The 25048-nt window shown below is 47.7% G+C and overlaps 1 protein-coding gene across 1 annotated transcript in view; it reads right to left on the bottom strand.

Moving 5' to 3' along the window:
* The window catches only part of SUPV3L1 (Suv3 like RNA helicase), a 76309-nt gene that overhangs the window by 8021 nt on the left and 43240 nt on the right, over window positions 1-25048 (bottom strand). Inside the window, exons 5-10 of the mRNA XM_063961576.1 lie at window positions 24513-24681; window positions 22975-23086; window positions 22785-22862; window positions 22393-22484; window positions 9086-9266; window positions 8413-8506 (exon numbers count right to left, since the gene is read on the bottom strand). Coding sequence (XP_063817646.1) covers window positions 8413-8506; window positions 9086-9266; window positions 22393-22484; window positions 22785-22862; window positions 22975-23086; window positions 24513-24681 — 726 coding nt within the window. The remainder of the gene's footprint in view (window positions 1-8412; window positions 8507-9085; window positions 9267-22392; window positions 22485-22784; window positions 22863-22974; window positions 23087-24512; window positions 24682-25048) is intronic.

Here is a 25048-nt window from a genome sequence, read left to right as displayed (position 1 = left end):
TTGTCACTTCTGCAAAGACCTCTCGATGAAGACCCCACTCTCCTGGATGGAGATCGTGTCTGCTGAGGAAGTCTGCTTCCCAGTTGTCTACACCCAGAATGAAGACCGCTGACAGAGCGCTTACATGCCTTTCCGCCCAGCGGAAAACTTTTGTGGCCTCTGCCATTGCCGCTCTGCTCTTCGTTCCGCCCTGGCGGTTTACGTACGACACTGCTGTTATGTTGTCCGACTGAATCAAGACGGGCAGATCGCGAAGAAGATGTTCCGCTTGTAGAAGGCCATTGTAAATGGCCCTTAACTCCAGAATGTTTATGTGTAGACAAGCTTCCTGGCTTGACCATTTTCCCTGGAAATTTTCCCCCTGTGTGACTGCACCCCAGCCTCAGAGACTCGCATCCGTGGTCACCAGGATCCAGTCCTGGATCCCGAATCTGCGTCCCTCTAGGAGGTGAGAGCTAAGAAGCCACCACAGGAGTGAGATTCTGGTTTTGGAAGACAGGATTAGCTGTCTGTGCATGTGCAGATGGGATCCGGACCATTTGTCCAACAGGTCCCACTGAAACACTCTGGCATGGAATCTGCCCAACTGAATGGCCTCGTAGGCCGCCACCATCTCTTGCTGGCTTCAGAATCTGTTTGACCAGGTTCTGAATTTCCAGAGCCTTTTCCACTGGAAGAAAAATTCTCTGTAATTCCGTGTCCAGAATCATACCCAAGAACGACAGTCTTGTCGTCGGAACCAACTGTGATTTTGGCAAGTTTAGGAGCCAACCATGTTGTTGCAGAATTGTCAGGGAGAGCGTCACGCTCTGCAGTAATTGTTCCTTGGACCTCGCTTTTATCAGGAGATTGTCCAAGTACGGGATAAATTGTGACTCCTTGCTTGCGCAGGAGAACCATCATTTCCGCCATAACTTTGGTGAAAACCCTCGGAGCCGTGGACAGACCAAACGGCAACGTCTGAAATTGGTAATGACAATCCTGAACGGCAGACCTCAGGTAAGCCTGATGTGGAGGATATATGGGGACGTGTAAAGTAGGCATACTTTATGTCGACCGACACCATAAAATCCCCTTCCTCCAGACTGGAGATCACTGCTCGGAGAGACTCCATCTTGAATATGATTTATTTATTTATTTTTTTGTATAGCACCGCATAAAACCTCCCTGTCCGGAAGAGAAACCGGTAAGGCTGATTTGAAACATCGTTGAGGGGGCATATCTTGAAATTCCAGCTTGTACCCTTGGGACACTATTTCTAATACCCATGGGACTAGGGTCGAACGAACCTAGAAATGACTGAAGAGTCGGAGACGTGCCCCCATTGGTATGGACTCCCGCAGAGGAGTCACAGCGTCATGCGGTGGATTTGGTAGAAGCCGGAGAGGACTTCTGCTCTTGAGAACCTGCCACAGCCAGTGACCTTTTTTCCTTTCCTCTAGAAGCAAGGAAGGAAGACCCTCGTCCTTTTTTGTATTTATTGGGCCGAAAGGACTGCATCCGATAGTGGTGCATTTCTTTTGCTGTGCAGGAACATAAGGTAAAAAAAGATGACTTACCCGCGGTAGCCGTAGATACCAGGTCAGCGAGGCCGTCACCAAACAAGACACCACCTTTATACGACAGAGACTCCATAGCCTTCTTAGAGTCAGCATCAGCATTCCATTGATGAATCCACAATGCTCACCTAGCTGAGACTGCCATAGCATTGGCTCTTGATCCCAAAAGGCCAATGTCCCTCGCAGCTTCCTTTAGACAGGCTGCAGCGTCCCTGATATAACCCAGTGTCAAAAGAATGCTATCCCTATCCAGGGTATCTATCTCAGATGACAAGTTATCTGCCCACTTTTCAATAGCGCTACTCACCCACGCCGAAGCAACGGCAGGTCTGAGTAGCGTACCCGTAGTGACATAAATGGATTTCAATGTATTTTCCTGCTTACGATCCGCAGGTTCTTTTAGGGCTGCCGTGTCAGGAGACGGAAGCGCCACCTTTTTGAACAGCCGTGACAGAGCTTTGTCCACAGTGGGGGGGTGACTCCCACTTTCCCTATCCCCATAGGGGAACGGATATGCCACCGGAATTCCCTTGGGAATCTGAAACTTCTTGTCAGGATTTTCCCAAACCTTTTCAAAAAGAGCGTTCAGTTCATGAGAGGGAGGAAACGTTACCTCAGGTTTCTTTCCTTTAAACATACAGACCCTTGTATCAGGAACAGCAGGGTCCTCCGTGATATGTAACACATCGTTTATCGCCACAATCATGTACTGAATGCTTTTAGCCAGTTTTGGATTAAATCTGGCATCACTATAGTCGACGTCCATGTCGGTATCTGTATCTGCTATCTGGGTAAAAGAACGCTTTTGTGACCCCGAGGGGGTCTGAACTTGTGACAACATCCTCCACGGATTTCTTCCATGCCTGGGTTTGAGACTCAGACTTATCCAATCTCTTATTTAATAGAGCCACATTCGCATTCAAAGCACTCAAAACATTTACCCAATCAGGTGTCGGCGGTGCCGACAGGGTCACTCCCACAGTCATTTCTTTCCCTAATCTAGTCTCCTCCTGGGAAGAGCACTCAGCCTCAGGCATGCCGACACACGTGTACCGACACCACAAACACACTGGACATATAGGGGACAGACCCACAGTAAAGCCTGTCAGAGAAACACAGATGGAGTTTGCCAGCTCACAACCCAGCACCTATCCCGGTACTGAAACGTTTTATACAATGCCTCAGACCTGTTAGCGCTTTTATTATTATTAAAACAGCACCAAATTAACTGTGACTCCCACCCCCCGTTTTGCACCCTGTTATTGTACAGCAGTGTAGGAGGACAGGACCAGCGTCTCTGCAGCTCTGTGAGAGAAAATGGCGCTGATGATAGCTGTGAGGGCAAAGCCATGCCCCCTTAATGGCGCGCTTCAGCCCCGCTATTTTTCAAATCTTTATACTGGTGGGGGTTCAGATTCAGTGCCCAGGCACTATATACCACTTTTGCCAGTTACTTAAATTATGATTTATGCTGCCCAGGGCACCCCCCCCCCCCCCGCTCCCTGTACCCTGTAGTGCCGCTGTGTGTGTGGGAGCATGGTGCGTAGCGCGCCCGCTGTGCGGTACCTCAAAGCCGTCACTGAAGTCTTCAGATCTTCTTCTACTCACCCATCTTCTGACTTCTGGCTCTGCAAGGGGGGCGAGGCGGGCTCCGGGAACGAGCATCTAGGCGTACCTAGCGTTCAGACCCTCAGGAGCTAATGGTGTCCTGTATCCTAAGAAGCAGAGCCTTGAAACTCACAGAAGTAGGTCTGCTCGTCTCCCCTCAGTCCCACGATGCAGGGAGCCTGTTGCCAGCAGGTCTCCCTGAAAATAATAAACCTAACAAAAGTCTTTTTTCAGATAAACTCAGTAGAGCTCTTCAGTGTGCATCCAGTCTCACTGGGCACAGAATCTAACTGGAGTCTGGAGGAGGGGCATAGAGGGAGGAGCCAGTTCACACCCCTTTTAAAGTATTAAAGTGCCCATGTCTCCTGCGGATCCCGTCTATACCCCATGGTTCTTGAAGTGTCCCAAGTATCCTCTAGGACGTAAGGAGAAAGGGGTATTAGATTTCTGTTCATTCACTTTGCATTTCTCTTTAGTCCACTAGGGGGCACAGGGATCTATGCTGGGAATAGGCTGGATGCGATGCAGTTCTCCTGTCCCCTATACCCCACCCACGGGCTGAGGCTTTTCTTTGGTGTCGGCATGAGCGGGGTCCCTAAAAACATAGCACTCGGGTTACTTTTCGACAGAGGACGCCCACAGAGCCGCTCCAACACCCGGTGACTTCCACCGCGGGACTCCATGGAGGAAGAGTACAGGATCCCGCAGCCGCAACTGGAGTCAGGAAAGTAAAAAGATCGATCCACTCCGATTTTGGAAGACAGCGGGTGCAGGTGCGGTGGGGGCACAGAGCACTGCACTTTCCCACTAGACCACCAGGGCAGGCGCTACCGGTCAGTGTGGAGTCCCTGTATGTTTAGCACGAGGTAGAGGTAGGGCTGGCCTGTAGCCCCTCCCCCACCTGAGGCTTGCTTGGAACAGAGTTAATTGCCTGCCCCAGGGTAACTCCTCCCTCTCCTCCTTTAAGCACATTGCTACTCCAGCACTGCACAGAGAAGATGGCCTGGGTTCTGTCTCCCCTGTACCTTGCTCCTGGAATCCTGGTCCTTGCCATAACTTGAGTATTATTGCCCACTACTGTTATACTTGTTGAATCTGTGTGCCTGAAAGTTTATCTGGTGTGCTTGTGTACCGATAGCCACTCACACTGTAGGAACAACCTTTGGTTGGTGCCTTATTTATACGCATATCTATATTGTGCTTCGCTTAAAGATATTCTATAGCAACCGCACTACTTGTAGTTTGGGTAGCTTTTACACTCTTACATCCCTTGACACTACTATCCACTGTCACAGCTTAAGAGTGAGGAATTTACATTGGATTGCATTAACATGTTGTCCAGAAACGGAGCTAACAAAGAGGCAGCTTCTCCAGTGCCTCGTACTTGCAGAGTTTGTATCAACATTCTCTCCCCCCCAGGATCCAGACGGTGACGGCCTTTGTGTCCGTTGTTTTTTGAATGGCAAACCTGAGGAAGCATTAATGGTTGGGTCGAATAGGAATGTGCAAATATGCATCCTGAATGTCAGGGATGCCATAAAGTCCCCCGGGTCCAGAGCCAGAATGATGGATCGAAGAGCCTTCATACAAAACCTGGGGATACGAAGATACCTGTTGAGTCTTTCAATTGAGGATAGGGCAGTATGAGTCATTCGGCTTCTGTACTACAAAAAGGGTGGCATAAAAACCCTGACCCCTCTAAGATGGTGAGACTGGGATAATGACACTGGAGGCCAGAAGGAAGCGTACAGACTCACTGAGAGCTTCTGCCTTTCCGGGATCCCCCGCAGACCAGTGGTAAAGAACCGCCGAGGCGGACACTTTCTGAACGTGAGAACGTATCCATGAGAGAGAACTCCAATGACCCATGCGTCCGTTGTGATCTCAGTCCACTGCTGGGCAAAAGACAGAAATTGGCCTCCTACCCTCGGGTCCCCCAGGAGGAGGCCCGCCCAGCTACACGACAGGCTTGTCCGTCTGCTTGGGAGCTGGACGTCTAGTAGCCTAGTGTTGTTTTGCATGAGAATTTGATCCTCTGGATTGACCCTGGAACCACGAGGATGCCTGACCTTTAACTGCCCTGCGGACGAAAGGAGCGAAAAGTAGTCTTTGGCCTTGCTGGAGAAGCTGAAGCTAGAAATGCGGTCTTCGCTGCCGCCAGCGTGGAGATTATCTTGTCCAGGTCCTGTCCAAAAAGCGTGTTCATAGCAAAAAGGAAGCGCTTCTAAGGCCACCTTTAGAGTTTGTGTCCTCCCTCCAGGTACGGAGCCACAGGGTCCTCCTGGCCACTATTGTCTAAGCTGACACCTTGGAAGTTAAAACGCCATGACTGCCTCTCTGCTCACTCTCTGGAAGTTTAATACATAAGTGAACAACTCCTTCCTATTAGTACCTGAAGAAAGGCCGTGTTCAAGCTTCTCAGTCCAAGTACCAATGGCCTTGGCTACCCAAGCTGATGCTAGGGCTGGGCGAGAAATAGCTCCAGTAAGCGGTCTTCAGAAAACTTTCCAGTTTTCTATCCGTAGAATTCTTGAGGGAAGACGTGTCTGGAATAGGACCTGAATAATCTTGCAACATGTGCATCCACTGGAGGTGGAGTTTCCCACTTGGCCCACTCCTTTGCGTAAGTGGGTAAAAAAAGCCATGCGATTAGATAGCTGAAAATGCTTAGTGGATTGAGTCTATGCAAACTCCAGCAGGTCTTCTAGCTGAGCCAAAAGCGGAAAAAGTGTTGCTTCCTTCTTTTTACGCTTGAAAAGAGGGGCCTAGTTCCGAGGAGCTGGGTCAGTTTCTTCCAATCTGGAGTACAGTCCTGACAGATCTGACAAGAGCTTCCTCGTTGGTAAGGTACTGAGGAGGACTCCACGTCCGATGTGACAGAACCACTATCCTCTGGCTCAGGTTCTCTCTTAGATATAGATGCCTTATATCGGTCTAGCAGCTGCCGGACCAAAGTAGGAACCTGTGCTAAAACCTGCACAGACTACACAAGACTCCATCCAAGGCGGCTCTACTGTAGAAAAGTGGGTAGCCTGTGCAGGTCCAACACGGACTACCGGCAAAAACTGCACCAGTAGGGACAGCTATCTGCGGAACAGACATGCTGTCTGCTAACTGAGACATTACCTGTGTCAACGTAGTAGCCCAAGCTGGTTCTTGAGGTACTGACGCAGCCAAAGGCATTTCCCGTGTAGGAACCGTAAATGGATCATTACCAATTTCAAAGCATTGCCATTCGATTCTCTCTCTCCGAGTTTTCCTTCCACTGGACAAAATTTGCGCCCTGCGGTCCAAAGTTGAGACCAGATCTGCAAATCTGATTCCATGTTTGTTTTGTATGATTTTCACAAACGGGGCTGGCCGGCTTCAAAATAGACCGTGGCCAGGTGACTCTGTTTGACTATCCATAAGGCCCATTTGGCGGCAAACCTTCCTACCCCTGTCGGGGTGACAGCTCACTCTACACGATCAGTTGGAGCTTCTTGGGCAGCTCAGCATAGGGCCTCTGCGGTGCATCTTTGCAAGATGGTCACGTGGTCTTTTGCCCAGACCTTCATCAGGTTTTAGGAGCTTGACACCTTTGCATCAAAAAACGCCGCCTTCAGATGTAGGGGCCTATGCGCATATCCAGGAGCGTCCCGGCCCTTAAGGGAACAGCTTCAGGACGTCCCATGCAGATTCCTGTGCTCCCTAGTGGACATAAGAGAAAATTGGATTTGTGGTCTTACCTGGATAAATCCTTTTCGTTGATTCTATAGGGGGCACAGGGTGCCCTCCCTGACTTGCGGGCTCTTGTTCCTATATTCGCGAGTGTGTGTTCAACTCTCCAGTGCAGATGTCTCTGTGTGCGTGATGGTCTTCCTTCCTCGCTCCTGCCATGGGCTGCTAACTAAACTGGCGGCCTCATCTGGTGGGCGGGATATAGGGGACAGGATGACTGAGTGCTGCTGGGTGCAAGAATTGTAACCCTTTGTTGCCCGGACTCCATCCCATCCAGCCTATACCCAACGTAGATCCCTGTGCCCTCTATGTACTCAAAGAAAAGGATTTATCCAGGTAAGACCATAAATCCAAATTATTCTATTGATAAAAAAGCACTGACAGATGGATACATATGAAGATCAGCAGTACATTCATGACATTACAGGCACTAATTATGTTGCCGTTATATACTGCTGATCTGCATATATATATCCATCTGTATATTAGCATTTCGTAGGTGTTGTCAGCGTCTCTATGACAACCAGGGGAAGGTCAGCTGCACTGTACTGATCGGGCTACACTCTGATGACGTTCGGCAGCAAACGGCGCACTGACAACGCCGCAGCACGGGTGTTTCTTCTCACTGGTTGGGGGATCTATGTGGGTGAGTAATGCACTTCCAAATAGTGCTCATAACACTTATTCTACTTGGAAATGCCCTGTTGCATACAGCCAGACTTAAGTTCCATATTTATTTATTACCAGTTATTTATATAGCACACACATTCCGCAGCGCTTTACAGAGACTATTTGCCCATTCACATCAGTTCCTGCCCCACTGGAGCTTACAATCTATATTCCCTACCACATGTACACGAGCACACATTCATACTAGGGTTAATTTGTGTTGGGATCCAATTGACCTACCACTATATTTTTGGATTGTGGGAGGAAACCGGAGTACCCGGAGGAAACCCACGCAAGTACGGGGAGAATATACAAACTCCGCACAGGGAGAGCTATGGTGGGATTCGAACCCATGACCTCAGTGCTGTGAGGCAGTAATGCTAACCATTACACCACCCATACAGCCCCATATGAATCCGAATCACCTGGAATTACTGTAAATTGCATTTGCAGGCTCCGATGCATGCGCGGCTTGCTATAAAACCCATGAGATCTGTCTGCGGATGTGCTTGTGCACAACACAGAATAAAGCCCGCTAGGTCAGCAATGATCATGTGATTAGCACCCATCTCTAGAGTGCAATTCCTGTGTGCAGTGTACAACATGTGCCAGCATGGCCTGAAGCAGTAATACAGTGGGCAGAATGGTTTAAGAGGTTCAGAGAGCTGCTTGCAGTACAGTACAATACAATACTGGCACAACAGAGCAAAGACAGCTCCTTGTAAAAAGTGTCAATATGTAAGGTTCCAAAGAACAAAGCACCATAATTGGTAGTAAATTATAATCCCGGGTTAACCATTGCTCATACTGAAAAGATAATTAATGGACAAAGCAATAACATACAAATTTTACTCACAAATTCAGCCCCATTCCAATAGCATCTGTGGCCACCAAGATTTTACATGGATCATTTGGATCATTAAATTTTGTTGCCTGAGCAAGTTTTGTCCCTAAAAGAACAGGAAGAACGTTAACAAAACGTTTTACAGTCAAATCCCACTTTATGGCTTTCAAGGGACAGGAATAAATTGGTGTAAAATCCAGAAAAGGTTAAAGATATGAGATAGAAGAGACTAAAAATGTACCCAAAAGTTCAAGTCAAATAAGTGAAACACACACAAGACACTCAATACCACACTATATCCAATTTCACCCAACTGGATTGCTAGAGAAAATATAGGTACGATAACAATTACAGATAGAGCCACCTACAAACAAAGGAAAGCAAAGTACTGACCAAACCTTAAATGTGCGTGAGAAATGAACAGTACACCACCAATGTAAAATAATTGATGGTGTCTGTAAATGTTAGTGGTGTTCATGGTGCTGAAATGGGGGTCAGGATGAAGCAATGATGGAATTCTACTCCAGTCATATGGGAGCAATTAAGCTTTTAAGAGGCTTCACTCATTCTATGACGAACCCAAACTCATCAACTTTAAAAAAACTTGCAGATGCAGAACTGACAGTAGGTTATTCTCACACGGTACAGAAAGGTAGGTAGTCATGCACATGAATCGCTCCCTCACCTGGGGGTAGGCTGCCATAAATGACAGCACACTGCAATCCCCGGGCCTCAATCTGCCGACTCACAGAATAGATATCGTTCTTATTGAAACAAACAATGCAGTCTCCTGGGTGGAGGTTATCCAGTGACTGAAGTGCGTGATCCAAGATCTTAATGGGTGTCAGTCTTTCATAATTCCTCACCTAACGAAGAAAACAAAAATGAATGTGTGTACTCTAACTTACTACACCAAAAAGAGTGTGGTAGTGGCCGTCTGGTTCTTATCGCCAAGACTCACTTCCTTTAATCTGAGTGGTTTGAAAACCACAGTGGCAACATCTACAGGCTCAAGTCAATGATTTTCCACTCACTGGCACAGTATACAAAGATCATCTGTATTTTATATCCATTTTTACTCTGGAAGGAAGTCAGGCTTCATCTACGCTGGAGACTACACTGTACAGTCAAACGATCAACCAAGCCAGAATCAAAAAAATAAAAAAAACAAATTAAATCATTACAAAAAATAAGATTTTACTCACCGGTAAATCTATTTCTCGTAGTCCGTAGTGGATGCTGGGAACTCCGTAAGGACCATGGGGAATAGACGGGCTCCGCAGGAGACTGGGCACTCTAAGAAAGAATTAGGACTACTGGTGTGCACTGGCTCCTCCCTCTATGCCCCTCCTCCAGACCTCAGTTAGGGAAACTGTGCCAGGAAGAGCTGACACAACAAGGAAAGGATTTGGAATCCCGGGTAAGACTCATACCAGCCACACCAATCACACCGTACAACTCGTGATAACTATACCCAGTTAACAGTATGAATAACAACTGAGCCTCACTGAACAGATGGCTCATAGCAATAACCCTTTAGTTAAGCAATAACTATATACAAGTATTGCAGACAATCCGCACATGGGACGGGCGCCCAGCATCCACTACGGACTACGAGAAATAGATTTACCGGTGAGTAAAATCTTATTTTCTCTGACGTCCTAGTGGATGCTGGGAACTCCGTAAGGACCATGGGGATTATACCAAAGCTCCCAAACGGGCGGCAGAGTGCGGATGACTCTGCAGCACAGAATGAGCAAACTCAAGGTCCTCCTCGGCCAGGGTATCAAACTTGTAGAATTTTCAAACGTGTTTGACCCCGACCAGGTAGCAGCTCGGCAAAGTTGTAAAGCCGAGACCCCTCGGGCAGCCGCCCAAGAAGAGCCCACCTTCCTCGTGGAATGGGCTTTTACCGATTTAGGATGCGGCAGTCCAGCCGCAGAATGTGCAAGTTGGATCGTGGAGCAGATCCAGCGAGCAATAGTCTGCTTAGAAGCAGGAGCACCCAGCTTGTTGGGTGCATGCAGGATAAACAGCGAGTCAGTCTTTCTGACTCTAGCCGTCCTGGAAACATAGATTTTCAGGGCCCGGACTACGTCCAGCAACTTGGAAGCCTCCAAGTCCCGAGTAGCCGCAGGCACCGCAATAGGTTGGTTCAAATGAAACGCTGATACCACCTTAGGGAGAAATTGGGGACGAGTCCTCAATTCTGCCCTGTCCATATGAAAGATCAGATAGGGGCTTTTACAGGACAAAGCCGCCAATTCTGACACCCGCCTAGCCGAAGCCAAGGCCAAAAGCATGACCACTTTCCACGTGAGATATTTTAATTCCACGGTCTGAAGTGGCTCATACCAATGTGATTTTAGGAAATCCAACACAACGTTGAGATCCCAAGGTGCCACTGGGGGCACAAAAGGGGGCTGAATATGCAGCACTCCCTTAACAAACGTCTGAACTTCAGGCAGTGAAGCCAGTTCTTTTTGAAAGAAAATAGACAGGGCCGAAATCTGGACTTTAATGGATCCCAATTTTAGGCCCATAGTCACTCCTGATTGTAGGAAGTGCAGAAATCGACCCAGCTGAAATTCTTCTGTTGGGGCCTTCATAGCCTCACACCAAGCAACATATTTTCGCCATATGCGGTGATAATGTTTTGCTGTCACATCCTTCCTAGCTTTTATCAGCGTAGGAATGACTTCAACCGGAATGCCCTTTTCCATCAGGATCCGGCGTTCAACCGCCATGCCGTCAAACGCAGCCGCGGTAAGTCTTGGAACAGACAGGGCCCCTGCTGTAGCAGGTCCTGTCTGAGAGGCAGAGGCCAAGGGTCCTTTGAGATCATTTCTTGTAGTTCCGGGTACTAAGTCCTTCTTGGCCAATCCGGAACGATGAGTATAGTTCTTACTCCTCTTTTTCTTATTATCCTCAGCACCTTTGGTATTAGAGGAAGAGGAGGGAACACATAAACCGACTGGTACACCCACGGTGTCACTAGAGCGTCCACAGCTATCGCCTGAGGATCCCTTGACCTGGCGCAATATCTTTTTAGCTTTTTGTTGAGGCGGGACGCCATCATGTCCACCTGTGGCCTTTCCCAACGATTTACAATCAGCTGGAAGACTTCTGGATGAAGTCCCCACTCTCCCGGGTGGAGGCCGTGCCTGCTGAGGAAGTCTGCTTCCCAGTTGTCCACTCCCGGAATGAACACTGCTGACAGTGCTATCACGTGATTTTCCGCCCATCGGAGAATCCTTGTGGCTTCTGCCATCGCCATCCTGCTTCTTGTGCCGCCCTGTCGGTTCACATGGGCGACCGCCGTGATGTTGTCTGACTGAATCAGCACCGGCTGGTTTTGAAGCAGGGGTCTTGCCTGGCTTAGGGCATTGTAAATGGCTCTTAGTTCCAGAATATTTATGTGTAGGGAAGCCTCCTGACTCGACCATTGTCCTTGGAAGTTTCTTCCCTGAGTGACTGCCCCCCAACCTCGGAGGCTTGCATCCGTGGTCACCAGGACCCAGTCCTGTATGCCGAATCTGCGTCCTCGAGAAGATGAGCACTCTGCAGCCACCACAGCAGAGACACCCTGGCCCTCGGGGACAGGGTGATCAGCCGATGCATCTGAAGATGCGATCCGGACCACTTGTCTAACAGATCCCACTGAAAGATCCTTGCATGGAACCTGCCGAATGGAATTGCCTCGTAAGAAGCTACCATCTTTCCCAGGACTCGCGTGCAGTGATGCACCGACACCTGTTTTGGTTTCAGGAGGTCTCTGACCAGAGATGACAACACCTTGGCCTTCTCCCCCGGGAGAAACACCTTCTTCTGTTCTGTGTCCAGAATCATACCCAGGAACAGCAGACGCGTCGTAGGAACCAGCTGCGACTTTGGAATATTCAGAATCCAGCCGTGCTGTTGTAGCACTTCCTGAGATAGTGCTACTCCGACCAACAACTGCTCCCTGGACCTCGCCTTTCTAAGGAGATCGTCCAAGTACGGGATAATTATAACTCCCTTCTTTCGAAGGAGTATCATCATTTCGGCCATTACTTTGGTAAATACCCTCGGTGCCGTGGACAGACCAAACGGCAACGTCTGGAATTGGTAATGGCAGTCCTGTACCACAAACCGGAGGTACACCTGGTGAGGTGGGTAAATGGGGACATGCAGGTAAGCATCCTTGATGTCCAGTGATACCATGTAATCCCCCTCTTCCAGGCTTGCAATAACCGCCCTGAGCGATTCCATTTTGAACTTGAACTTCCTTATAGAAGTGTTCAAGGATTTCAAATTTAGAATGGGTCTCACCGAACCGTCTGGTTTCGGTACCACAAACATTGTGGAATAGTAACCCCGTCCCTGTTGAAGGAGGGGAACTTTTATTATCACCTGCTGGAGGTACAGCTTGTGAATTGCCGCCAGCACTACCTCCCTGTCCTGGGGAGTAGTAGGCAAGGCTGATTTGATGTAACGGCGAGGGGGAGACGTCTCGAATTCCGGCTTGTATCCCTGAGATACCACTTGTAGAACCCAGGGATCCACCTGTGAGCGAACCCACCGGTCGCTGAAGTTCCGGAGACGGGCCCCCACCGCACCTGGCTCCACCAGTGGAGCCCCAGCGTCATGCGGTGGATTTAGTGGAAGCAGGGGAGGATTTTTGTTCTTGGGAACTGGCTGTATGGTGCAGCTTTTTCCCTCTACCCATGCCTCTGGGCAGAAAGGACGCGCCTTTAACTCGCTTGCCTTTCTGGGGCCGAAAGGACTGTACCCGATAGTACGGTGCTTTCTTAGGCTGTGAGGGAACCGGAGGTAAAAATGTCGACTTCCTAGCTGTTACTGTGGAAACGAGGTCCGAGAGACCATCCCCAAACAATTCCTCACCCTTGTAAGGCAAAACCTCCATGTGCCTTTTAGAATCCGCATCACCTGTCCACTGCCGAGTCCATAATACTCTCCTGGCAGAAATGGACATTGCATTAATTCTAGATGCCAGCCGGCAAATATCCCTCTGTGCATCTCTCATATAATAAGAATTTACTTACCGATAATTCTATTTCTCATAGTCCGTAGTGGATGCTGGGAACTCCGAAAGGACCATGGGGAATAGCGGCTCCGCAGGAGACTGGGCACAAAAGTAAAAGCTTTAGGACTACCTGGTGTGCACTGGCTCCTCCCCCTATGACCCTCCTCCAAGCCTCAGTTAGGATACTGTTCCCGGACGAGCGTACACAATAAGGAAGGATTTTGAATCCCGGGTAAGACTCATACCAGCCACACCAATCACACCGTACAACTTGTGATCTGAACCCAGTTAACAGCATGATAACAGAGGAGCCTCTGAAAAGATGGCTCACAACAATAATAACCCGATTTTTGTAACAATAACTATGTACAAGTATTGCAGACAATCCGCACTTGGGATGGGCGCCCAGCATCCACTACGGACTATGAGAAATAGAATTATCGGTAAGTAAATTCTTATTTTCTCTGACGTCCTAGTGGATGCTGGGAACTCCGAAAGGACCATGGGGATTATACCAAAGCTCCCAAACGGGCGGGAGAGTGCGGATGACTCTGCAGCACCGAATGAGAGAACTCCAGGTCCTCCTCAGCCAGGGTATCAAATTTGTAGAATTTAGCAAACGTGTTTGCCCCTGACCAAGTAGCTGCTCGGCAAAGTTGTAAAGCCGAGACCCCTCGGGCAGCCGCCCAAGATGAGCCCACTTTCCGTGTGGAATGGGCTTTTACAGATTTTGGCTGTGGCAGGCCTGCCACAGAATGTGCAAGCTGAATTGTACTACAAATCCAACGAGCAATAGTCTGCTTAGAAGCAGGAGCACCCAGCTTGTTGGGTACATACAGGATAAACAGCGAGTCAGATTTTCTGACTCCAGCCGTCCTGGAAACATATATTTTCAGGGCCCTGACTACATCCAGCAACTTGGAATCCTCCAAGTCCCTAGTAGCCGCAGGTACCACAATAGGCTGGTTTAAGTGAAACGCTGAAACCACCTTAGGGAGAAATTGAGGACGAGTCCTCAATTCTGCCCTGTCCGTATGAAAAATTAGGTAAGGGCTTTTATAGGATAAAGCCGCCAATTCTGAGACACGCCTGGCTGAAGCCAGGGCTAACAGCATTACCACTTTCCATGTGAGATATTTTAATTCCACAGTGGTGAGTGGTTCAAACCAATGTGATTTTAGGAACCCCAAAACTACATTGAGATCCCAAGGTGCCACTGGAGGCACAAAAGGAGGCTGTATATGCAGTACCCCCTTGACAAACGTCTGAACTTCAGGAACTGAAGCTAGTTCTATCTGGAAGAATATCGACAGGGCCGAAATTTGAACCTTAATGGAGCCTAATTTTAGGCCCATAGACAGTCCTGTTTGCAGGAAATGCAGGAAACGACCCAGTTGAAATTCCTCTGTAGGGGCCTTCCTGGCCTCACACCACGCAACATATTTACGCCAAATACGGTGATAATGTTGCACAGTTACATCCTTCCTGGCTTTGATCAGGGTAGGGATGACTTCATCCGGAATGCCTTTTTCCTTCAGGATCCGGCGTTCAACCGCCATGCCGTCAAACGCAGCCGCGGTAAGTCTTGGAACAGACAGGGTCCCTGCTGGAGCAGGTCCTTTCTTAGAGGTAGAGGCCACGGGTCCTCCGTGAGCATCTCTTGAAGTTCCGGGTACCAAGTCCTTCTTGGCCAATCCGGAGCTACGAGTATAGTCCTTACTCCTCTCCTTCTTATGATTCTCAGTACCTTGGGTATGAGAGGCAGAGGAGGGAACACATACACTGACTGGTACACCCACGGTGTTACCAGAGCGTCCACAGCTATTGCCCGAGGGTCCCTTGACCTGGCGCAATATCTGTCCAGTTTTTTGTTGAGGCGGGACGCCATCATGTCCACCTTTGGTTTTTCCCAACGGTTCACAATCATGTGGAAGACTTCTGGGTGAAGTCCCCACTCCCCCGGGTGGAGGTCGTGTCTGCTGAGGAAGTCTGCTTCCCAGTTGTCCACTCCCGGAATGAATACTGCTGACAGTGCTATCACATGATTTTCCGCCCAGCGAAGAATCCTTGCAACTTCCGTCATTGCCCTCCTGCTTCTTGTGCCGCCCTGTCTGTTTACGTGGGCGACTGCCGTGATGTTGTCCGACTGGATCAACACCGGCTGACCCTGAAGCAGAGGCCTTGCCTGACTTAGGGCATTGTAAATGGCCCTTAGTTCCAGGATATTTATGTGAAGTGACGTTTCCATGCTTGACCACAAGCCCTGGAAATTTCTTCCCTGTGTGACTGCTCCCCAGCCTCTCCGGCTGGCATCCGTGGTCACCAGGACCCAGTCCTGAATGCCAAATCTGCGGCCCTCTAGAAGATGAGCACTCTGCAACCACCACAGGAGAGACACCCTTGTCCTTGGAGACAGGGTTATCCGCTGATGCATTTGAAGATGCGATCCGGACCATTTGTCCAGCAGATCCCACTGAAAAGTTCTTGCGTGGAATCTGCCGAATGGAATCGCTTCGTAAGAAGCCACCATTTTTCCCAGGACCCTTGTGCATTGATGCACTGACACTTGGCCTGGTTTTAGGAGGTTCCTGACTAGGTCGGATAACTCCCTGGCTTTCTCCTCCGGGAGAAACACCTTTTTCTGGACTGTGTCCAGAATCATCCCTAGGAACAGCAGACGTGTCGTCGGAATCAGCTGCGATTTTGGAATATTTAGAATCCACCCGTGCTGTCGTAGTACTACTTGAGATAGTGCTACTCCGACCTCTAACTGTTCTCTGGACCTTGCCCTTATCAGGAGATCGTCCAAGTAAGGGATAATTAAGACGCCTTTTCTTCGAAGAAGAATCATCATTTCGGTCATTACCTTGGTAAAGACCCGGGGTGCCGTGGACAATCCAAACGGCAGCGTCTGAAACTGATAGTGACAGTTCTGTACCACAAACCTGAGGTACCCTTGGTGAGAAGGGCAAATTGGGACATGGAGGTAAGCATCCTTGATGTCCAGAGACACCATATAGTCCCCTTCTTCCTGGTTCGCTATCACTGCTCTGAGTGACTCCATCTTGAATTTGAACCTTTGTATGTAAGTGTTCAAGGATTTCAGATTTAAAATAGGTCTCACCGAGCCGTCCGGCTTCGGTACCACAAACAGCGTGGAATAATACCCCTTTCCCTGTTGTAGGAGGGGTACCTTGATTATCACCTGCTGGGAATACAGCTTGTGAATGGCTTCCAACACCGCCTCCCTGTCGGAGGGAGACGTTGGTAAAGCAGACTTCAGGAACCGGCGAGGGGGAGACGTCTCGAATTCCAATTTGTACCCCTGAGATACTACCTGCAGGATCCAGGGGTCCACTTGCGAGTGAGCCCACTGCGCGCTGAAATTCTTGAGACGGGCCCCCACCGTGCCTGAGTCCGCTTGTAAGGCCCCAGCGTCATGCTGAGGACTTGGCAGAAGCGGGGGAGGGCTTCTGTTCCTGGGAAGAGGCTGCCTGCTGCAGTCTTTTTCCCCTTCCTCTGCCCCGGGGCAGATATGAGTGGCCTTTTGCCCGCTTGCCCTTATGGGGCCGAAAGGACTGAGCCTGAAAAGACGGTGTCTTTTTCTGCTGAGAGGTGTCCTGGGGTAAAAAGGTGGATTTCCCAGCCGTTGCCGTGGCCACCAGGTCCGATAGACCGACCCCAAATAACTCCTCCCCTTTATACGGCAATACTTCCATATGCCGTTTGGAATCCGCATCACCTGACCACTGTCGCGTCCATAACCCTCTTCTGGCAGAAATGGACAGCGCACTTACTCTTGATGCCAGAGTGCAAATATCCCTCTGTGCATCTCGCATATATAGAAATGCATCCTTTAAATGCTCTATAGTCAATAATATACTGTCCCTGTCCAGGGTATCAATATTTTCGGTCAGGGAATCCGACCAAGCCACCCCAGCACTGCACATCCAGGCTGAGGCGATTGCTGGTCGCAGTATAATACCAGTATGTGTGTATATACTTTTTAGGATATTTTCCAGCTTCCTATCAGCTGGTTCCTTGAGGGCGGCCGTATCAGGAGACGGTAACGCCACTTGTTTTGATAAGCGTGTGAGCGCCTTATCTACCCTAGGGGGTGTTTCCCAACGCGCCCTAACCTCTGGCGGGAAAGGGTATAATGCCAATAATTTTTTAGAAATTAGCAGTTTTTTATCGGGGGAAACCCACGCTTCATCACACACCTCATTTAATTCATCTGATTCAGGAAAAACTACGGGTAGTTTTTTCACACCCCACATAATACCCTTTTTTGTGGTACTTGTAGTATCAGAAATGTTCAAAACCTCCTTCATTGCCGTGATCATGTAACGTGTGGCCCTACTGGAAAATACGTTTGTTTCCTCACCGTCGACACTGGAGTCAGTGTCCGTGTCTGGGTCTGTGTCGACCATCTGAGGTAACGGGCGCTTTAGAGCCCATGACGGTGTTTGAGACACCTGTACAGGTAATAACTGATTTGCCGGCTGTCTCATGTCGTCAACAGTCTTGTGTAAAGTGCTGACACTATCACGTAATTCCTTCCATAAGACCATCCAGTAAGGTGTCGACTCCCTGGGGGGTGACATCACTATTACCGGCAATTGCTCCGCCTCCATACCATTTTCCTCCTCATACATGTCGACACAACGTACCGACACACAGCACACACACAGGGAATGCTCTGATAGAGGACAGGACCCCACTAGCCCTTTGGGGAGACAGAGGGAGAGTTTGCCAGCACACACCAGAGCGCTATATATATATATACAGGGATAACCTTATGTAAGTGTTTTTCCCTTATATAGCTGCTGTATAGATTTATCTGCCAAATTAGTGCCCCCCCTCTCTTGTTTTACCCTGTTTCTGTAGTGCAGGACTGCAGGGGAGAGTCAGGGAGCTTCCCTCCAACGGAGCTGTGAGGGAAAATGGCGCCAGTGTGCTGAGGAGATAGGCTCCGCCCCCTTCTCGGCGGCCTTTCTCCCGCTTTTTTAAGGAAAAATTGGCAGGGGTTAAATGCATCCATATAGCCCAGGAGCTATATGTGATGTATTTTTTGCCATCTAAGGTGTTTTTATTGCATCTCAGGGCGCCCCCCCCCCAGCGCCCTGCACCCTCAGTGACCGGAGTGTGAAGTGTGCTGAGAGCAATGGCGCACAGCTGCGGTGCTGTGCGCTACCTTATTGAAGACAGGACGTCTTCTGCCGCCGATTTTCCGGACCTCTTCAGTCTTCTGGCTCTGTAAGGGGGCCGGCGGCGCGGCTCTGGGACCCATCCATGGCTGGGCCTGTGATCGTCCCTCTGGAGCTAATGTCCAGTAGCCTAAGAAGCCCAATCCACTCTGCACGCAGGTGAGTTCGCTTCTTCTCCCCTTAGTCCCTCGGTGCAGTGAACCTGTTGCCAGCAGGATTCACTGAAAATAAAAAACCTAAACTTAAACTTTTTCACTAAGCAGCTCAGGAGAGCCACCTAGTGTGCACCCTTCTCGTTCGGGCACAAAAATCTAACTGAGGCTTGGAGGAGGGTCATAGGGGGAGGAGCCAGTGCACACCAGGTAGTCCTAAAGCTTTTACTTTTGTGCCCAGTCTCCTGCGGAGCCGCTATTCCCCATGGTCCTTTCGGAGTTCCCAGCATCCACTAGGACGTCAGAGAAATAAGACTACGTCTTTAATATGCTCTATGGTTAGCAATATAGTGTCCCTGTCAAGGGAATCAATGTTATCAGACAGGGAATCAGACCACGCTGCTGCAGCACTGCACATCCATGCTGAAGCAATAGCAGGTCTCAGTATAGTACCCGAGTGTGTATATACAGACTTCAGGATAGCCTCCTGCTTTCTATCCGCAGGCTCCTTTAAGGCGGCCGTATCCTGAGACGGCAGTGCCACCTTTTTTGACAAGCGTGTGAGCGCTTTATCCACCCTCGGGGATGTCTCCCAACGTAACCTGTCCTCTGGCGGGAAAGGGTACGCCATCAGTAACTTTTTAGAAATCACTAGTTTCTTATCGGGGGAAGCCCACGCTTCTTCACACACTTCATTCAACTCATCTGATGGGGGAAAAACCACTGGTTGCTTTTTCTCCCCAAACATAATACCCTTTTTAGTGGTACCTGGGTTGTCAGAAATGTGCAACACATTTTTCATTGCCGTAATCATGCAACGGATGGCCCTAGTGGAATGTACATTAGTCTCATCATCGTCGACACTGGAGTCAGACTCCGTGTCGACATCTGTGTCTGCCATCTGAGGTAGCGGGCGTTTTTGAGCCGCTGATGGCCTTTGAGACGCCTGGGCAGGCACTGGCTGAGAAGCCGGCTGTCCCACAGCTGTTATGTCATCGAACCTTTTATGTAAGGAGTTGACACTGTCGTGTAAAACCTTCCACATATCCATCCACTCTGGTGTCGACCCCGCAGGGGGTGACATCACATTTATCGGCACCTGCTCCGCCTCCACATAAGCCTCCTCATCAAACATGTCGACACAGCCGTACCGACACACCGCACACACACAGGGAATGCTCTGACTGAGGACAGGACCCCACAAAGTCCTTTGGGGAGACAGAGAGAGAGTATGCCAGCACACACCACAGCGCAATATAAACAGGGATTTACACTACACAAAGTGATTTTCCCTATAGCAGCTATCTAAATACAGTTTGTGCCTAAATTTAGTGCCCCCCCTCTCTTTTTTACCCTTTGAGCCTGGAAACTGCAGGGGAGAGCCTGGGGAGCTGTCTTCCAGCGGAGCTGTGAAGAGGAAATGGCGCCAGTGTGCTGAGGGAGATAGCCCCGCCCCCTTCACGGCGGGCTTCTCCCGCTCTTTTATTAATATTATGGCAGGGGATTTTTGCACATATATGGTTTATTAGACCATATTATGTGCTTTTTGCCAATTTAAGGTACTCTAATTGCAGCCCAGGGCGCCCCCCCCCCAGCGCCCTGCACCCATCAGTGACCGGAGTATGTGGTGTGCATAGGGAGCAATGGCACACAGCTGCAGTGCTGTGCGCTACCTTAATGAAGACCGGAGTCTTCAGCCGCCGATTTCCAGGACGTTCTTCTTACTTCTGGCTATGCAAGGGGGACGGCGGCGCGGCTCCGGGACCGGACGACCGAGGCTGGGCCTGTGTTCGATCCCTCTGGAGCTAGTGGTGTCCAGTAGCCTAGAAGCCCAAGCTAGCTGCAAGCAGGTAGGTTCGCTTCTCTCCCCTAAGTCCCTCGTAGCAGTGAGTCTGTTGCCAGCAGATCTCACTGAAAATAAAAAACCTAATAAATACTTTCTTTACTAGAAGCTCAGGAGAGCCCCTAGTGTGCAACCAGCTCGAGCCGGGCACAGATTCTAACTGAGGTCTGGAGGAGGGGCATAGAGGGAGGAGCCAGTGCACACCAGTAGTCCTAATTCTTTCTTAGAGTGCCCAGTCTCCTGCGGAGCCCGTCTATTCCCCATGGTCCTTACGGAGTTCCCAGCATCCACTAGGACGTCAGAGAAACATTAGGGAAGAGACCGTAAGCTTTGTATTATTCAGATCAAATATTTATATAAATTCAGAACAAATTGCGAAGGAATGTTAAAGTGTATGGGAGATCTACACACAACCAATTGCAAAAATATTAATTGGAATGTCTCCTCCCTATAAGATCAGACTGTAGTATACAGTATGTGATGTAATTGCATAGTTCCATCAGTCCATCAATGCAATCAAAACCTGTGTGCATGGGTTAGTCTGTTATTTTACATTTACAATCACATCATAGGAAGAAAAAAGAAAACAAAACCCTAAATAAAAGCAGTAGGATTTAAGGAGCTCAGCTTTTTAGCCAGGAGATGCTACTGCTGATACCCACAGGCTATACGAGGTTAGTACACTCCATTGAATAGAATCTGTGGTGGGTATTTTTTTACTATTAATGGAGTTATACTTTCTAAAACCACATCTATGTAACAAATATAAACAATAAAACACAAGGTAACAAAGGCATCCCATGAGTTCAGCTCGCAATGTACTTAGGTGACAGATGCACTTTAATGTATCTGCACTGTAGGCCTTATGCAGAGTCAGACAGAAGTGTGTTTTGCAGGTTTTTTTTTTTTTATATATATCCGGCGCTGTATTTTTGTTTTTACTGCATATATGCTCATATCGTTCAGTTGCAAACGTGGCTTGCCATTGTGTATGACTAGGGATGGAGAATGGGACTGGAATAGGAGTGAGAGTATAGTCACAGCTAAACTACAGAAAGGGCAGGGTGTGGGTGCGTAGGAGAAGTTTGATTAATATGGCCGCCGATAAGTCCCTAATTAAACCTCCTGGGGTGTCTCAGCTGCATGAGCTCCGACTCTGGTGAAATTGTAAAGTTGATGACTGCATGTGATTGGATGTACACAGTGAAAACATATCCATTTACGTAAAAACCCCGGAAACTGCTGCAACAGTGTTTTAAAAGTGATATTACACTGCATAACACACTCATTTTACACAATCAGTTGGGGATGACTGAATATATTTTTAAGCATAGTCATTAAATAAAATTCCTATTTGTATCTTACACTACTTGTATTTCATGTGCTCCAATCCACCTGGGCACTTAATAGTTACTCTGTCAGGCCATTAACCATAATGTGTTTCCATTGTGTACTTTGAGTTTTAGCAATTTCAGAACTCCGTGAAGCCACACCCCCGCATCAGAACAAGGGGCTGGAGCCATAGACAAGGAGCGGGAGTTGCAACTCGAAAACTGCGTGTATGACTGACTTTGTATGTTATTTTTTTACAGAAGCATTTTGTGATTCTCTCTGAGTCTTATTCTGAATGAGCCCTGTGTGTTCAAACGCTCTTAAATTGTCCACTGGTACACAACATATTAATGCTGTTAAACATAGCAAAAAATGTCAAGGTGCCATAGGTTTCAGCAACACGTGGAAAGAGAATGAAAGTAATGTTACCTCTACTTCCTCCCCCGTAGTGTACATCAACTCGGTGACTAAATTAATAGCAGCAGACTCCCCACATATATGAACTTCTTGTGCCCGAAGCCCTAGAACAGACATGATAATAGAATCTATCTTAAAAATATTGCATCAATAACCTTTTCAATAGTTTGGCACACAAAGACTAATGAGACGACGTTGTCACAAGTAAAACATGTTACATCAGCAATTTGTGTCTATTTCTTCCTTCAACATGTATCTTTGCAGGGCACATTTTAAGGGTCCGAATTTCTAAAGTAATGTCTGGTGTTTGTGGAAATCGGAAGTTGGATAGCAATCCGTTAAAGACGTGGTTATCACCCCCTCCAATTCTTCTACAGCCAAAAGTAAAAATGAATGCCTCTTACCGAGGAGTGCTCTGGTCCATGCCCAACCTCTGCTAGGATCTCTTATCATTTGAATTTCATCTATCACGGCGACTTCGTCTTTAAATAGGAAAAAAAAAAAAAAACACATTGGTAAACCTCAATTTCCTTATTACAAAATATTAGAGTAACCTTGCTAATCATGCCAGGTGGTGTAAGTAATTTTACGTACAAGGTGTGTTCAAGCTGCACATCTCTATGGTACATGCTGCATGTGCGGCTGCTTTGCCATCAGCATTTACATAGATCATCTCCTCCCCTGTGATTAAATCACAAGGCACTCCCTAGAAAAGAAAAACAAAACCACATAAACATAGAAAAACCTAAAGAACACATCAAATTCTCCAACAGTATAAAAAAAAATAGTAAAAAACGAAAAAGAATTTAAGTGACTGCTAACATGCTATTCAAATGCACTTCGACAGCTGTTGTTTGGCATACCCAACAAACAAACAAACAAACTATAGTATACAAACAGTAAGAATTAATTTACAGGTAAGCAGGTACTTGAAAGGTATTGCTTAAATACAAATGTAGGAAGGCCAGTGAATGATGCACTGTTTCTGATGTATCACCTGGTAGGTTTTACTTCCAATTTTTAGAGTTATGACCATCAGATTACCACACACACACACATTGAAAGTGGAGGACAGTTTGTCCTAAATTTGCAAATGTCTGCAACTTTTAAGAGTATTTTTTGGTAGTAGCAGCTAAGAGCTAGAATACTATGCATGGCTATTTTTTCTCATTTTGTATGAAACCCCTCTTCATTGTAAACAACTCTTGTTACCTGTGAATTGGTTGAGCCATATCTTTATTACGGCCTTTCTTATCTAGGTGTGGTTTTCTTTGCAGACTATGGGTGGTATCCTGTTAGCCCCGATGTTGCTTTGGCCGATCAAAACGACCGGCTATCATGATGTATGACCGATGGTCATACATCGCTGTATCCACTTAGAGGCCGTTTTGCTCAGCCAAAATTGGACCTGCGATCACACGAAAATACATGGGTTCGGGCTAAGTCCCCAATCTCATGTGTTATCGTGATTCCTTATCACGCATTATGCTTCGGGTGCCAATAAGTGCCGGCACCAAAAGAAAACGAAGCTGGCATCGAGGCTAATAGGATCCTATTAGCAGCAGGAAACTACCACTGCTAATAGGATACCACCCTATACATTACATTAAATTAGAAATTAAAAATAAAGTCAAGGGACACAAATGAAGCCTGTTTCTGGAGTACATTACAAAAAACAGGCACAATGATTGTAGGCTTGAAGAAATCCCAGCACCTGACTGGCTGACCATGCCTACTATCCAAACCTCTGAAATGCAGTCGTCTGTCAGGGACAACCCTAATGAAGTAGCACATGGTGGGGTACTAGCGAAAAAGGCAGCAGTGTAGGAAAGTAGGTATTTCAATTACTTTAAAAAAAAAAAAAAAAAAACACACAACCACCCCATTGCAGTAGCAACAATCTGCATTTCTTATGACAAAGTTTCAGTTGGGTATAAAAACATGAAACTATATCGCAAAAGTATCTTTTATTGCAATGAGTCTCTAAAGATATGGCTTCTAGGAAAAAAAAAAAGATTCATTTTCTGCATAGAAAAAGTCCAAAGCCTGAACAGGCAACTAAAAACACACATGAAAAAAAATAAGAAAACATGCAAAGAGAGCCACAACGCAGGAAAGTTCATATAACTCACCTCTTCATTGCTCTTTTTGTAGATCTCATGTGCAAGCAGTTTGAGGGGACCACAGTATATTCCTGACTTCGCACTCAGATATCTCTGTATTGCATGATAGGTTTTGCCGCTATTTGTAGGCCCAGAATGAAAAATGATCTTGCGTTGAATAGCTCTCGCTTCAGGATACCTATTGGTAAAAGTTACTTTCATTGTAAGTACGAGGTCTGATAAAAACAAATTGCTAAATGCAGGTCACTACAAATGGGGCCAAATGCTTATGCATTTTGTACTTAAAAATGGATAACTCCAAAGAAGAAATCCATGTACTCAATAAAATACCGAATGCGGGTTCTAACTGTTAAGTTAGTGATTTATCCCCATGCGCCTACACAAATCAGTGTCTTATGCTTTTCATGTGAGACCCCTAGAACAGAAGAGAGCAGTTACAAGGTCTATTTACTGCAGTTACAGTGGGGCAAAAAAGTATTTGGACAGCCACCGATTGTGCAAGTTGACCCACTTAAATAGATGAGAGGTCTGTAAATTCCATCATA

This window comes from Pseudophryne corroboree, chromosome 3 (genome assembly GCF_028390025.1).
Source record: "Pseudophryne corroboree isolate aPseCor3 chromosome 3, aPseCor3.hap2, whole genome shotgun sequence".
Taxonomy (NCBI): domain Eukaryota; kingdom Metazoa; phylum Chordata; class Amphibia; order Anura; family Myobatrachidae; genus Pseudophryne; species Pseudophryne corroboree.
This window is presented reverse-complemented; position numbering and strand designations above follow the sequence as displayed.